The sequence below is a fragment of the Phaenicophaeus curvirostris genome, chromosome 7 (genome assembly GCF_032191515.1).
Source record: "Phaenicophaeus curvirostris isolate KB17595 chromosome 7, BPBGC_Pcur_1.0, whole genome shotgun sequence".
Lineage (NCBI taxonomy): Eukaryota > Metazoa > Chordata > Aves > Cuculiformes > Cuculidae > Phaenicophaeus > Phaenicophaeus curvirostris.
The window spans coordinates 30,610,108-30,625,732 of record NC_091398.1 but is presented as its reverse complement, the minus strand read 5'-3'; the positions used below and the strand labels follow the sequence as shown (position 1 = coordinate 30,625,732).

The 15,625-nt window shown below is 40.2% G+C and overlaps 1 protein-coding gene across 1 annotated transcript in view; it reads left to right on the top strand.

The window, feature by feature from the left end:
• The window catches only part of ADCY5 (adenylate cyclase 5), a 213,472-nt gene that overhangs the window by 177,099 nt on the left and 20,748 nt on the right, over nt 1-15,625 (top strand). Inside the window, exons 9-12 of the mRNA XM_069861431.1 lie at nt 5,244-5,266; nt 9,635-9,779; nt 11,371-11,468; nt 14,176-14,263. Of these exons, the coding sequence (XP_069717532.1) occupies nt 5,244-5,266; nt 9,635-9,779; nt 11,371-11,468; nt 14,176-14,263 (354 nt within the window). The remainder of the gene's footprint in view (nt 1-5,243; nt 5,267-9,634; nt 9,780-11,370; nt 11,469-14,175; nt 14,264-15,625) is intronic.

The window sequence follows — 15,625 nt, the reverse complement described above, 5'->3', positions numbered from 1 at the left end:
GGGTTTGGCCAGGTCTGGTCTGCCAGCTGAGGGCTGTGTACAAAATTATTTTTGAGTAGAACAAAGTAAAGGGTTTCACCTTCTATGAGCAGTGCAGAGGAATGGAAGCCTATTTATCAAGTGGGGTGGGCTGCAGAAAGGGAACACTTCAGCTTTTCTTTTTGGAGCTCATTAGTCTGTGTTCCAGCTATAGCAGACACACTCATCATATAATCTGTTTCATAAACTGGTTTTCTGCCAGTTTGTTGTTCTGCACTTAGATGCTTGTTAAATATCCTTTCTACCAGGCTTAGTATTTTCTGTGCCAGTTCTTTCTGGACTCTGGTATAGAAATTGTGTTATTTCTGACTTGAGTGCTTTGAAGTCCTTCGGTTTTGTTTCTGCTTTTACACCTGACAGCATCTATCTGTAGCCGTGCCTTGTTGACCACAGGGACAAAGGCAGAATGTATAATACTGCTGAAAACAGATGTGAATAATTAGTTTTGCAGTAAGGCCATACAAGGTTTGTTTTTAACTTCATCCACTCACAGCCTGTCACTCTCCTTTTCTGTTTCCTGTGGTCACTGTCTCTGTGAAGCACCTTTGCTTTGCAAGTTGGCCTTGCCTTTTGCAAAGCTCATTTTGTTCCTGGTCTTCTTGGCTGTAAATCTAAAAGTCTTTTGATTTCCACTTTAACAACATGTAAGTCACATTTCGGCTTTGTCCTAGAGATGAAAAAAGGGTAAGAAAAACTAGTTTCTCTGTCATTTTTTGCTCTTACAATCTTTGCTGGAGTTGCCAGTTAAGTTTTTAAGGCAGAATCCATGCTTCTCTGCCACGTTACCATAAAGAAAGTTACAGAGCTCATCAGTACCTCTATTATCTTATTTTTGAGCTAAATGAAAAGTTAAAAGAAAGTAAAGTCTTTTCCACTTTTCTTTGCATACTTCCAGTATGTTAATAATTGCAGCTAATGTTCTCAAAGTTAGAATTATTATTTCTAATGGTTCTTGACTTGAAGCATTACGGTATAGCAGTCAGCTTGTCATGGCTTTGACAAACACTTTATCATTCTATTTAAGGAATCGGTTTTAATCTTCAAAGAAAAGGGCTTAGCTAATTTAGAAGTCAAGCAGAGAGATGGCAGTCATATGAGCTTTTAACACAATAGATATTCATAAAATATAACCATAAAATAGTAAGCCGTAGGGACAGCTGCAGTAATTTAACATTCTCTTTTTTTCCTCCTGCACATGTCTACTCCCACTGAGAATGGTCATTAAAAGTAAGTGCTTGTTAATTCAGAGCCACCTGACCTGCCATAAAAAATTCGGGGTTTTTTTAAAGATCTCATGTAGAAAAGAAGGAAGAGCAGGACTATTCTTTAGTAAGTATTATTGCCTTTAAGGGAGCTGATTCATCTAAGTTTGGGTTAATATTCCTGAAGTCAGAGAGTAAACTGTCTTGGTCTCAGAGCAATTATTAAATGCTATTACCTTTACATTTGCAATCTGATGGGAGAATAATGCAGCCTCCTGGGGGAAGGGGAAAAACTCCAGTATCAGGGATATTTAAAATGAGACTGAATAAAAATTGCATGTGGTCCTGTATGCAGCAGTCCATTAGTACTGCACTGTGATAAGACCTATCTCATGCCTTAAATGTTCTCTTCTAGAGTTAAGGGACTTTGCCCTTAACAAGGCTACTTCATCCTATCTTGAACTCCTATCTGTCTAATTCTTGTAGCCATCACTACTTTTGCCATTTTCATCCCTGCTGACAATTCCCAGCCTTTTCTTCATAGCACCCTGGAAAGCCATCAGCACTGCTTCAGTCTGCTGGGCACAAATCCATAAGCAGTCAAGAATGGATTTATATACTTAACTCCGGGAACTGGCCGATTCTCTTTCTATCCCCTTACTCCCCTTCTCCTGAATGATAGGCACCTCATTTTTGTGGCCTATATTTCCTGGGCATTCAGATTTCTATATATATGTGTGCAGAAATGCTAGTTTTGGTACACTCTGAGTAGCTCAAAGCCTGCTCTGTACCCGAACAGGCTGGGTACCACCCCAGTCCAGCTACCCAGCCTCCAGCAGCAAGCAGAGACAAGTGAAATCAGGACTGCAGGAAAGGGGCTTCAAAGACACGCGTGCAAGCAGCAGCACCTGCTATTTCACTTTCCTGCTAGAGCTTGGAAATTTGTCTCCTAGATCACAAGTGTATTAGTCCTTTAGGAATGAAGGCAAACACACATAGACCTTATTTCTGTGGGATTGATTGTGCTGAATGTTTATCCTGTGTGCAATTCATGCAAGCAGCCGTCTGCTGAGCCAAAATGCTTTAATTGGAGCAAAGCATCTGAGTCCTCAAGAAACGTAACTATTCGCCGGCTGCAGAGAACAAAGACGAACACGTTGTTAGAGCCCAAGCCTTGTGCACCGAGCGTTCCCACAGAGCAGGAGGAGGTGAAAACACATGAACCAAAACCCAGGGGAAATTTCCCACCCAACCCAAAAGCAGCATGACCCTGTGTGTGCGATGATCTGCTCCGCTTTAAAGACTTCTTGGGGTGTGGTTGAGACATGCAATATTTAGTGGATAGGGAATAAAATCTCTGGTCACAGACAGATGCTACAGGTATATTTGCTCTGTATCCTGGCAAAGTCTTTCAGTGCAAATAAGAAAGATCTCCTGTAATGAACAACTAGTTTTTAAGAAGCTGTGTTTGAGGTATTTTTCCTAAAATAATCCTGCAGACCTTTCTCCATAACAATTCCATTTTTGGTAATTCTGCTTGAAGAATCTTTCGTATGAAATGGGAACATTTGAAGTGAATCATTTAATTTGCTTAGCTTAAAGAGGTTCCTATTACATTTGATTTTAAGCTGATTCTCTCTAATTAAAGTTCAAGTCACTCTTAAATATTTAGCCTTATTAAATGAAGATTCAGGAAAGAAAATCTTTGCCTATTTTTGCTTTACCTGAAATATGCCTTTTTTGAGGTTTTAATTTTGAAATGCTGATTTAATTTGAGCCACCAGCATGGGTAATTCCCAGGGTTTAAAGCACAATTTAGTATTTTTAATTGAAAAGGTAGATCAATCAATTCTGTATTCTTTTAGAGACTTTCCTTATAACAGTTTTGTTGGGGGAGAGAAGCAGGGAAGAATCAAATTCCATGTAGATCAAGTGATCGCCTATATAAATGACCAGTTATACTGAAATATTGGGGAATTTTTCAAGGATATGATTGCTGAGGTGTTTTGCTAACTTGACCTGGTTGGCTTGTATCCTCAAACTTGTGCACCTAGAAGGCAGGAGCATGTGATCTGCATTTAGTTTCAGATTTTCAGTCAGATGAATGATTACACAGCTCTCTGTGAAAATCAGACCATTTTAGGGGACTCTTTCACCGCAGTCAGCCATCCAGTTCCCATGTGAACTAAGCTTGAAAATGTGAACTTGATGTCTATCTAATAAGCAAGTACTGACTGTTTTCTTATCGGTTCCCTCCCCTTATTTCTTGGCTGGTAGCTATTCATGTTCAGCTGAGTTTCTTTTTTTTGTTATTTTCCTTCAGCCTAACTGACTATGACACCAGACAAATGAGCGAGCATTTTGTCTCCATGATTAATCAGTGAGCTTTCAGTTTTGGCACTGTGTTTTAGCATTGCTTAGAGGATAAATAAATAAATCAATCAGATATTCCTGACGACTCTACAATGATTAAGCAAAGGAAAAAAAGAAAAAGTCACATAACAGAAAAGTTGACTTATCACTTCATCACTCTTTAATGTGAAATTCATGGGGTTTTTGGCTTAGCTAACTGGACACGGTATCTTTGAATCACCAATACTGTTTCTTTCTTCCTGCTGGATCTGCTGGTGGTTGTTGCATGGGATTGTGATACTTCTTTTATCTGAATTTCTGATGGGATAAATTGGAGTTGCAGTTTCTATTTTGAAGTGTGGTTTTAGTCTGAAACGTGGCATGTAAAGATGGAAATAGCACTCTCAGTCCTGGCTGTTGACCTGAATGACAAAACCCACTTTTTCTCTCTTGCAAAGCTCATGCTATTGAGGGAAACTGAATTGGCTTTACTTTTACCTCTCGCTGCGTCGCCACATTGCTAACTAGTTGAGAGGGCAAAATCTGTTCTTGTTTACTACCTGGTCAATGTTCTGTTCCTGATGGTGTTGAACAAGGTGGCTGTGGGAAGACTTTTGCCCAGAGATTTTAGCTTTTTACAGTCAGGATGGTTCTCAGTTTGCAGCCCCTAGCCTGGTAGCGGCTGCAGGTCCAGCAGCTGGAATATCCTCACATGCTCTGAGCAGTTTTTGTCTGAGGCCTCTGAGAGGAGAAAAAAAAAGCAATTCTTCCAATCTCCCAGCCACCTTTGCTTTATGTTTTGAAAAACAGGATACAAACTCTGTGCCTGAGTATTTGACCGTACTTGTCAAATATACAACTTTCCTTGACTTCACTTAAATTTAAGCCAAGATGTCAGAGGGTAGGTTTTGTCTCAGCTCATGCAAAATGACCGTTTTGATGTAATTTGTTCTATTAGATATTCTAATACTAAACACATAAAATTATGCCTCCATACGTGTTTTTCTCTGAGGCCTTCTAGCCAATTAAACTATAGATGACCCCAAAAAACATACACTTACTCAGTTCAGGTGGCCCTGGAGGAATTGTGAACATTTTGGCTGTTAGAAATATTATAAATAATTCCTGAAATCTTTTTCAAGAAAGCTTATTTTGTGTGTACATGCAGTGAGGGGAGAAGAAATGAGACCCCTTGAGGTTCCTCCTGAAGAGATGAAAACTGAAATACGTCCAGCTCCGAGCCCCAATAAAAAGAGTTGCAACCTTGTTGTACACAATTGTTGACCTATGTTAGCATTCTGAGTTTTGTTTCAAGTAGAATACATCCTCAGTTATAGTATCAGCAAGATTTCCATTGTGTCATTTGTGATGGTGACTGCAAAAAAAAAGAAAACACCTAAAATAAAACAAGCCAGCAGTCAGCTGAAGCATTTAACTTCACTTACATAAATTTATATCTGAAGGCATGTGTTTTTCTATAACTGCTCTGTCTGCTTGATGGTGTGACAGCACAAAATACTGCTATGGGTGGGTAAGGCCCTAACAAATGAATGCCCTGAAAACTCCTCTGTGAAATGCTGTTCTCAGGACACTTTGTGTTCTCAAAGTAAACCTATTTCCTAACCCTTGTGTCCTTTTCCTTTCTTTCAGGGTTTTGAGGACCCCAAGGACAAGTAAGCAAATTTACTTCTGTCTTCACTGTTATGTTTACACATTTGGGGTTTTTAAGACAAAAATTAATGCCCAGCAGCCAAGAATAATGTCTGAACTCCCAAGAGGTTTCTCCTGTAGGGACAGCCAGCTGAGGGCATGGGATTGCCTGTTGTGCATTCAGACCTGTCTCAAAACATTTATTCACTTGCGTGGTTCTAAGTCGCTTTTTATAATTAAAATGCTTTCACTGCTCTTCCCCTTGCCTCCAATATTCTTTGCTATGTGCTGCATTGAAAATAGCCCAAGAAAATGTTCCTGTAAAGTATGTCTTGAATGTCTCCAATGGGAAAAAATCGTGTACGTATTAGAATATATATAGTTTCTGAGTTTATTTGTAAATACTTTGTATTACTACCTGTTATATATTTCTTATTTCTGTATATAAAAATGAACTCAGAAATGGCAGTTTATTTGACAAAGTCAGTTCAAACTTTGATGCTCTAAAGTACAGCCAAATTAAAGCAGCATTTTCTTTTTTTTTTCATATAGAACTTTTAAAAAATGGTTAAAATAACAATTCAACAAGAATGCTATTCTGAAAATTTGCTTTTGCAGGGAAAAAAAACCCACAAACTTGTTCACTTTTTGACTTCTACAGCTGGACATAACAAAAGCATTTCCTTTATTGAAGGTGTTTGACATAATTTCCCATTCAGTCCTATGGAATAGCATTAATTGTAAGCTCCCTCAGAGCGAGATAGGTAACAGTAGAGGAGGCTGATGCCTATATATGTTGCTGTTGCTCCTTATCATGTTTCTCAGGCTGCCAGTCAGGACTAAGCAGAGCATTGTGGGCTATAGGGTGTCTAGGAGGTAGTCACTGGGGTTTCTTATTGCATCTGTGGTTGCTGGGAACTCGGTGTTAGAAATACATTGGACAGAAAAGAGCTAACAGTTTACAACAAAACCATTCTTAGGAATTCAGAAATTTTAAATATCTCTCATGAAATAGCATCTCTTCTCCTAGTTTGTGCAAGAAAATATAAATTCTGCTGCCTCAGTGTTGGTCCACAACACAGTCACCCAGCTGGTGAGGAACAGCATCTCCACTGTTGCTCCAAGAACCATAACGTCTCTTTTTCATCTTGTAGTTTGAAAAGGTTACTTAAGCTGCTACAGCTCAGAGCTGTGTATTCACAATGCTGATTCAGTGTGATGCCTTCGTGTTATACAGATTGCAGGATTTTTGCATTTCTACTCAGCACCAAAAGAAGCTACTACTCGACTCAGATTCTCTTGATCCAGAAATCTGTTTAACTCAGTAACAGTGAATTGGCCAAGAAATATCTCCAGCAGAAAATGTTACTGCTGATATTGGTTAAAATCAGATACCTAAACCACATTGAGCACTCAACCCAGTCCCTTCGTGTGCAGTAACACTGAACATCAATAATTTGATGTGTGCCAAGGAAGCCGTAGGCATCACGCATCTCTGAAAACAGGACCCAACACTTACGTGCCTAAATGCAGATTTAGTTTTTGAATTGAGGCATGAAGCATTTAGAATTATGGAATACGTGTAGTTTTGGCAGTGGGCACACTCTTCATTTGCAGAAAGTAATTTAATCAGCAGAACATTTTTTAATTTCTCTGAAGCCAGCATCTCCGGGTTAATTGCTAGTTTTCACATTTGCAAACAGAGTGCAAAAGTTTCTCCAAGCTCTGTTTGCGCTGTTCCCCTTGCAACAAACTTCTCTTGGCTGCATTTGGAGAAATCTGAGGAGAGCTTTTTAGAGTTATTTCTGGAAGTTTCATGATGGCCTGAAATCTGTAGTTTCACCGCCACCATGCTATCAATATATCAATAAATATTTCTGCATACGAATTTCATTAGTCTGTGGCAGCTCTGACTTACAGACACTGCCTCCAGGACACACCTTAGCATGAAGATGTTTTTTTATTTCAATTTAAAATTACATTTATGTAAAGGTACCCATACTTGCTGTACAGCACTTTAGTTTGGGTACAACTGGCTGCAGAAGTCACCTGGGCAGCAAGGTACGTGCAAGGTGACTAAGCTTTCCTGCAGTCTACATGAACGCAGCTGACTCACTGCAAATACCCCAGCAAGGCAAATAAAAACCTGCAGGGGTATTTCTACACAAACTGCAACCACAGAAGTTATTGTAGTATTAGAGATGCCCTTAGCAGTATTATGACCTATTACAAAGCTGGATGCATCTGAGGCCAGAGCCCAAGCAGGCAATTTCTTCTTTTCTTTGTGTCTTCCTGAGTGACACTTTTAGACTGGAACTTGAACTTGAAATTTAACTGAGGTTCACCGAGATGCTGAACCATTTCTTTTGCTCTAGGGGAAAATGTATTGCTTCTCTTGTACGTGGTATGAAATGACTAAACGTGAATGACCCAAATGTGTAAATAACTCGCAGGATCTTGGAAGACATTCTGTAAATACAAAGCCTAATGATTTCCGTGCTCATTTTTATGAGTCCAGAGGACATTGTGGGGACTGAATGAAAATAAGCAGCATCGTCTTGAATACTCAAGCAAATGTGCTTCCTCCAAGGAAGCATCTAGAAGTAAATTCAATTTCCTGTCCTTCTAGGGACAAAACCACTTTTAATTTCAATGTCAAAGATATGAAGTTCAAGGAATGACAAAGTCAAATGACAAAGCCCTAAAATAAAAAACTCTCTTCCCAAACCCCACTGAAATATTAAGATTGCCTAAAATTGAGGTAAGATCTTGAGACAAACTAGGTTTTCAATTGCCATATGGTCATCAAATGGATGCCAGTGGTGTGTTGTCTTGACCCAGTTGAGGCTTAGACACATTCAACTTGCTGGCTGGGGTAGAGGGAGTTGGAATGGAAATGAGTTAATGGACCTGATTTATTTTTCTGTTGGCAAGAGGCATGTGGTAGAGTTGGGGTACAGAAAGCTTCTTGAAATCTGGTCCAGCTTGGCAGAAAGATTTTGCAGAGCCCTTCTTTTGGAAAGAGACCTTTAAATTTTAAAACAGAGTCACGTTCTGGTTTATAAGCTGCTTTGAGCAGTCTCTGGTCTACAGCACAGTTGTGCCAGTAGTGGCCCACTGGCTGCAACAGTGTGTGTGCATTATGCACTGTTATGCAGTACAAACACAACTGAGAAAATAAAGCAGTCTGGCTTTTCATCGTGCTTGTCAGACCTTGAGTTTTTTTCTCCAGAGTGCCTAAGGTGAAGCTCACACAACATGAGCTGTAAGTTGCTGTGTCATCATGGGGTTTGCATACAGAAAAAATTACCCACTGGGATATGCCCCAGTGTGAGTAGGGGTTGTATTCCAGTAGATAACTATTACCATATCCCATGAATAACCTTGGGAATCATGCAAGCAGAGCAGAAAAACAGCACTTCAGGATTAGCTTTTAATTTCTGCCTATAGCTAGATTTGAGGCAGACCATTAAAGTGACAGCATCAAGTCATTAAAATCCTGTTAGATTTCAAAAACAACTAGAGAGTCTGGGGAGGTGCTTCACATTTCCTCATCCTCAATGCAAAATGCCTCAGGGCGATTAAGTTTTCAGTGTTGTTTTTTTCAACAATTTTGGAAAATCAGCCTCATTTTTCTGAAGCTGTAGCTAAGCATCAGAAGCAACACTGATGCTAAAGACTGTAAGCAATTTAGAAGTCTCATTTTGCATATTTAGAAAGCAGGGTCTATTTTTTTTCCCCCTTTTGCTACCTTTTTCTTTTGCAACCTTTCCTTCAGTTAAGTAAATACCTCGTGAACAGAAAATTTTGTCTGCTTTATGCTTTACACTCATAAATAACTGCCTGAAGGGGATGCAGTGAGGTGTCAGACCACATTTTTTTCCCCATGTGGCCATTCTATGAACATTTTTTTCTTAAAAATGGAGAATTGATAAACCTCAGAAATTGTCACAGAAATATTTACAGAAAATGTTATTGGGAAGCAAGAAATATGACAGGCTACATAAATCATTTTGCCAGTTCAGGCACTGGCAGCTATGACAGCCCAGCAGTGCAGGGAGGAACAAGCCTGAGGACTGTTGGAAGGAGACTACTGACCAGCTTTTGAGAAGGAAAAGACAGTAAAGAGACTGCAAGGAAAGAAAACAGATGGATGTAGTATAGAAAAATGGTAGGTAAATCAAATTTTTTTGTTGGTGGAATCAGGACAGCAATGAGCTCTAGAGCCGATATCATTTTTCTCTTAACTCATTATCAGTTTCCCAACTTGAAGCTGTCATAAAAAAAAAAAGTCACTAACCTTCAGCTTGTTATACAGTGACATGATAACGTATGATGAAGAGGGGGAAATTATCTTGTCCTCTTACGCTCCCTTTTCATGACATCTTCAGGAATACGCAGGAAAGTATGAACCCAGAAGATGAAGTGGATGAGTTTCTGGGCCGTGCCATTGATGCCAGAAGTATTGATCGGTTACGCTCTGAGCACGTGCGGAAGTTCCTCTTAACATTCAGGGAGCCTGACTTGGAGAAAAAGGTAACATTATCTAAAAATCATTTCAACTTTTCAGTCAAGCTTGTGACTTTTAGTACTCCTCCATGAAGTCAAGCTTTTGGATCTATAGGTAAAGCCTAGGTTTTAGGTGTTGGAGATGGGATTGTGATCTTAAAAAATATGTACTTCTTCATGCAAACCTTAGTATCTGTGTCCCTAGAAAGCTGCAGTCATCTGAAGGGAGCACTCGGCAGGAAAACCAAGCTGTCTCTGTCAGACACAGGAATATGCAATGAGGAGCTGTAAAGGGAATCCAGGATAAATCAGACTTTTTCATCATCTCGGACATTGAAGCATCCTAACTGAGATTGCAATCACCCTTTATTTCCATCAAATAGCTAGAGAAACCTGTTTTAGCCTGCTTGAGCTCTGAATGACCTCTGGAGGGGCTTTATTCTGCCCTCTAGGAAGCCACAGGTGCTACTAAGGTTCATTGGGATGCAATTTATACTCTGGTCATTTTGGGGAACACATTTTAAGGAACGAATATGAGAAAGAGGAGTAACAGACCTAGGGCTCCTCAATAGCTAGTTGCTTCCTGATTTCGTTCCAGATATCATTGTTGTGAGGCAAAGATAATTTCAATTTCTCTATCTGTATAAAAGAGCCAACATCAGCTATAGGTGGCTGCAAAGTTAAATTCAATTAAGTCCAGAAGAACCCAGTTGCTGTTATTAAGGATATTATATAAACTGCTATTTTTTATTGCCTGAAGAAAGTTAAAGTTATCTCTTTTCTTTTTTATAAAAGCACACATTCTTGGGATACTTGAGTGGTCTTTAGTTAAACTGACCTGGAAGAAGCTTCAGTAATTAGTTTGCATTAACTATTTCAGCATTTAATTTAAAACCACTCTTTGACAGCAGTTACAAGCTATTGCAAAAAGCTTTGGAGGATTTACAGCTCTTCAATGAATCAGTATAGGACTGGGTAAAAGCCCAAGCATGTAATTTGCCCCCACACCTCCCCTTCAATTTTATAGCTGAAAACTGCTAGGGGGATTACAGGTTTACCTGTTCTGAGCACCTTTTTTCTTGTGGTTCAAACTTTGAAACCGCCTGTACTGAAAATCATGCTTCGAGCTAAATAAAGCATCTTTGGGAATCGGATGCAACTCCCATGTGACCAGTATGTTGACAAGTAGTTGGAAAGAGTGACTGTGTGAAAACCACAGCATCCTTGCAGTATCATAAGAAAGAGCGAAGCCGTCTGCACAAAATAGAAGGTTTTCTCATTAGGCACATTCATCCCTGCTAGAGGAAACTTCCCATGGAAAAAGTTAAGGTCTGATGACAGTGACCTAGAGTCTTGGTCCTAGTTAATCCATATCTGTTCCTCTCATGCAAGGGGCAGATGGTAAATCCTTTCTCCACCCAGATGTGTGAAATTTTTTTCTGGCCCTTGGGTCTGTTCATGCCCTTACAGCTTGCCCAGGGAAAAGGGGAGTTTGTAATGTTAGTTGTTTCCTACCAGTACTGCTTTCCAAGGACCTAAATGGAAGCCAAGTTTTTGTGGGGAGAAGGCAGCCAGCCAAATTTCCCACTGACATAACCCTGTTTGCGTTTTTTTGCAGTACTCCAAGCAGGTGGATGACAGGTTCGGAGCCTACGTGGCTTGTGCCTCCCTTGTCTTCCTCTTCATCTGCTTTGTTCAAATCATAATCGTGCCACAGTGAGTATCTTTTCATCTCTTTGCTCCCATCTGCTCCCCTCCTTTATTCTGGCCTACTTCTCTTTGTTTTTATTCTTGAGAATTCAGAGCACCAAGAGGAAGAGAAAAATCCTTAAATAATTCATGCTCAAGTGATGTGTGGTGCTTATTGTTTTCTCTCATTTGTAGTGCAGATTAAAACCTCCTCACTAGCATGTGAGGATTTCTATTTTCCCAGCATGATTTCTCTTACCATTTGCCTCCATCTTAGGAAATTCAGTTCAGCACATTTATAAGCCTGTGGAAAATACATATCACTAAGTAGGAAGGGTTGCCTATTGAGGCATGGTACGTATTTGTAACATGAGGCTGGGCTGTCTCTTCTCTGAACGCAGTGGGACAGGGAGATGAAAAACCCATCATGGCCTCATTGCTAAGAGCACTGAGGTCTCGTTGTCTGCTTCACAGATGAGGCATAACCTCTCATGCATTTATTCTTCTGGACTCAAAATAGCAGTGCAAGAAGAAAGGTACAGAAGGAGTTGAGCTACACACACCTATGCTTTGGGTAATTCATTCCTGGTTTAGGGGTTGCAATAATTTCTTTCCCCAGACATGAATGTCATAAGCTCTTGAGGGGTATGGGACACAGTGCTCTTGGACCACTGCAGTGAAATGCTTTGTCTGAAAGGCACAGTGCAACCCACTGGATCTTCTCCAGCATGAGCTCTGCAGACATGGTATTTCTTCTCAAAGAGTTCATAAAAAAATCCCTTAAAATTGAAGCATATCGGTATTTCCTGTGCTCTGGTTTAGTAACAATAATATATCATCCACTGAGCACTGCTGTGTTGTAAATAAACTTGGAGTTAGTCATTTTTAATCTGAAGAACAAGTTTACAGAAGCTCTGAAAGTGCTCCAAATTCATCCTCATTACAGGAAGACAAAAAATTGTTTCAAGAGAGCTCCAATACTATTATATACCATTACAACTACTTTCTACTTCTTGTCACCCCACAGGTTTTTTTAGAGTACAGATTGGTTTGTACCGTTCCGATCAGATATTCAGAAAGTCACAGAAACAGTGCATAGTTTGATGTTTGAGGTCATTCACTCTCCCAGGCAAGAGGACATTCCCTTCTTCTCATAGAAAGATTGAATCAGCAAAATAACATTAGTACTGTGTAAACAGATGGATCCTCTTTGGGAAACTGGAAGTGAAGCTGAAAGAGGCTCAAAATTGAAAGTAGATCAATCCTAGCAATTCATGTCCAAAAATGATCTTTGAGAGTAAGGGCTTACACTTGGGATCTCTGGATATTACTGCTGGGACTTCACACTTGCAGAGGCCCTCTATTAGCCTTTGTGTTGCTCTTCAAACTCCCTAAGCAGCCACTGATCTGTCTCCATAAAACCCAGTTTAACATTTAAATGACAACTTGACAATTTCTGATTTGTGACAACCATATGGCTGACTCCTTTGTATTCCATGGGAGCCAATACCTTATGGCAGCATGGTGTAAATGTCATGCTGCTCAGTTTCCTTCCACTCCACCTATAAGGGTGATAGTTAAGTGTTTGGTAAGTTCTGAAGTGTCCTTAGGCAGCCTGGCCTGTCTGAAAGATGATTTGATTCAAGAGTAGATAAAATTTCATGTTTTCACTGCAGGTCGGCTATACTTTCCTCCACCTTTTGATTTACTTTTATTTATATTTCATTTCATATTTAGTCTTTCATTGAAGGTAACAGTTAAGCAGGAACTGAAACCACAGGTGTATATGTGTCACCATCAGAGCTTCATGAAGGACAGAACATAGAGTTTGAATCTGAAACTAGAGACAAAATGGCAGTGTAATTTATGATGATAAAGAGGAATAACTTTAATGAATTTCACAAAGGCTCAAACAGTGATTTAGCAAGTACAATTATCTTAGTCATGAGAGAACACAGAGACAAGCTGGCTTTGGTGTGGTTGGCCTCAATGTCACGTCACAAGAATAATTCATTTAAATTATGAACAAGGATAACTCCTGGGAGGAGGCCTGTCCTGTCACACTGAGACCAATCACTGGGAAATTGTTGATGAATATCTTCACGATCAAAACACATGAAAATGAGTAGTACAAAGTTCGCCCAAGGGCCCTGCTTGTACTTCAAAGTTGGGAGGAAGAGGGACCCATGAAGCTGACCAAGCTGAAGCTTTTACTATTCAGTTTTCCCTGACTGTCCTCACGCCTTGGTTGTTCCCTTCCCATGCACAAAACAAAGCTGAGAGGATGGTGCAGCACAGATGTTCCCTGTGCACAGCAAGGACAGCTAGTTATTCCTACGAGGAGTATTCCCCCTCGGCCACACTGCAGCGCTCAGCACTCTTTTCTTCCCAGGGGTCTCCTGCCCAGAGCTAGCTGGGGGCCGACCCACCGTAACAAATTGTTCTATCAGCTCATGCAGTGCATGAAATATCTCTCAGTCCCTCTGCTGTCGCCCTGGCAGGAAGGTGATTGCTATAAAACATGCAGTATTCTCTGCTCTGCAGCCTGCATGAGTAATTCAAAATAGAACAGGGTATCTGTTGGTATTCAAGGCACTTTGTATCTCCTACTGCTAGCTTAATTGGAAAGCCCATGGAGTGTGTTGTAGCTTGTACAAATGTCATGTTCTGGAGAGTGGATCTGTAGCTATTCTATATGGTGTGCATTTAAAAACAAAAATCTCGTTGATTTCAGCTCTACATTTATGCTGGGTTTTTACCTGACCTGTTTCCTGATCCTGACCACAGTGGTGTTTGTTTCAGTCATTTACTCCTGTGTAAAGGTGAGTATTGTGGTTTCTTTATAGAGTCTTTTGCCTAAGACAAATGAATCAGCAATCCGTTTCTTCAGCTAACAGAGCATGTTTTGTTGGCCACCCTTTCCACACTATGTGATAAGGGTTATAGAAAAAGCCTTTGATAAGACAGAATGAACTGCAAACAGATGTGCAGGTTGGCATCTCTCTAGCTCAGCAAGAAGTAATCACTCTGTGGATCTACACGTCTATTAAGATCCCTGCAGGCACTCTCATATTGATATAAGAACACATTTTCCAATGTGGAACAAAATGCTGACCATTCGTTTCCTCCCTGTAAACCTCCCGCAGAGTCGCCTGTATACTGGCCCCTGCTGCATATGCATGTTTGGGTAGGCAGATAATCAGAAGCAGAAGATTATCAAGGAAAAACGGCCTGGGGGGAAGTAAGAGCCATAAACATATAGTCGTTTATCAGCCTTTTTCGGATCAGTGTACAGAGCTTCCAACATTTGGTGGGCTCTTTCTTGTAGCTGGTTTTGATCAGCAAATAAATACATTGCATGAAATCTGAAAAACATATTAATTCTTCTTGTCAGTCCACAGTAAATGGACAGTCAGCACTTTGGGAAGGGTGGTGGGCTCATCTTATTTGCTCAAAGTTGTTCCTCTTAAAATGTTGATTTTAGTTGTTTGTGTTTGCAGTTTGGGGAATCCTTCCAGTATAGCAGTGTCTGAACATGGAAAAAATTCAGATTCAGTCTCCTTAGCCCAAGCTCAGCTTTGCTCCTCAGGGCCTGGAATAAAATAGCTCAGTACCATTATGTTTCCTGCAGAAGGAACAGTGGGGTAATGGATTATGTCAGGCAAATGATTTGCCTCACTTTAGTTATCTTCTCTGTGCCATTTTCAACACCTGAATGTGGGTGCTCTTGACAGACTTGCATCTTTCATATCTTTTTGATTTCTGAAAGTTAGATTTGGAGGATTAAGCTTTGCCTTCTCATTTAGTAAGAGCTACAGACTGTTCCCAGTGGCAGAGGCTTCAGGTTATATTTGAACTTAGCAACTCACTCATGGGGCTTCCCTTGGGCTTATGACGATATTAAAGGGAGCCTAGTTCATAAGCACAGCATCCCGTTGGTCGTGCTTGCTTACCAGCAATGAGAATTACAAGTCAGAAATAACACTGCTAATAGGAAGGCTTGGGTCCCTTGAGCTGGGAAACGGTACCCAAAGATGCCTGGTTATACTTGGTGTGTTCATTGTACATGACAATGCTATTGAGTGCCTTTACTTTGCAAACTGGTATCGGCGGTTAATGTGATGAGCAGTTAATTAACAAGCAATGTGGAAAGCTTTTGGTCACAGCCACAAAGGACTTAGGAA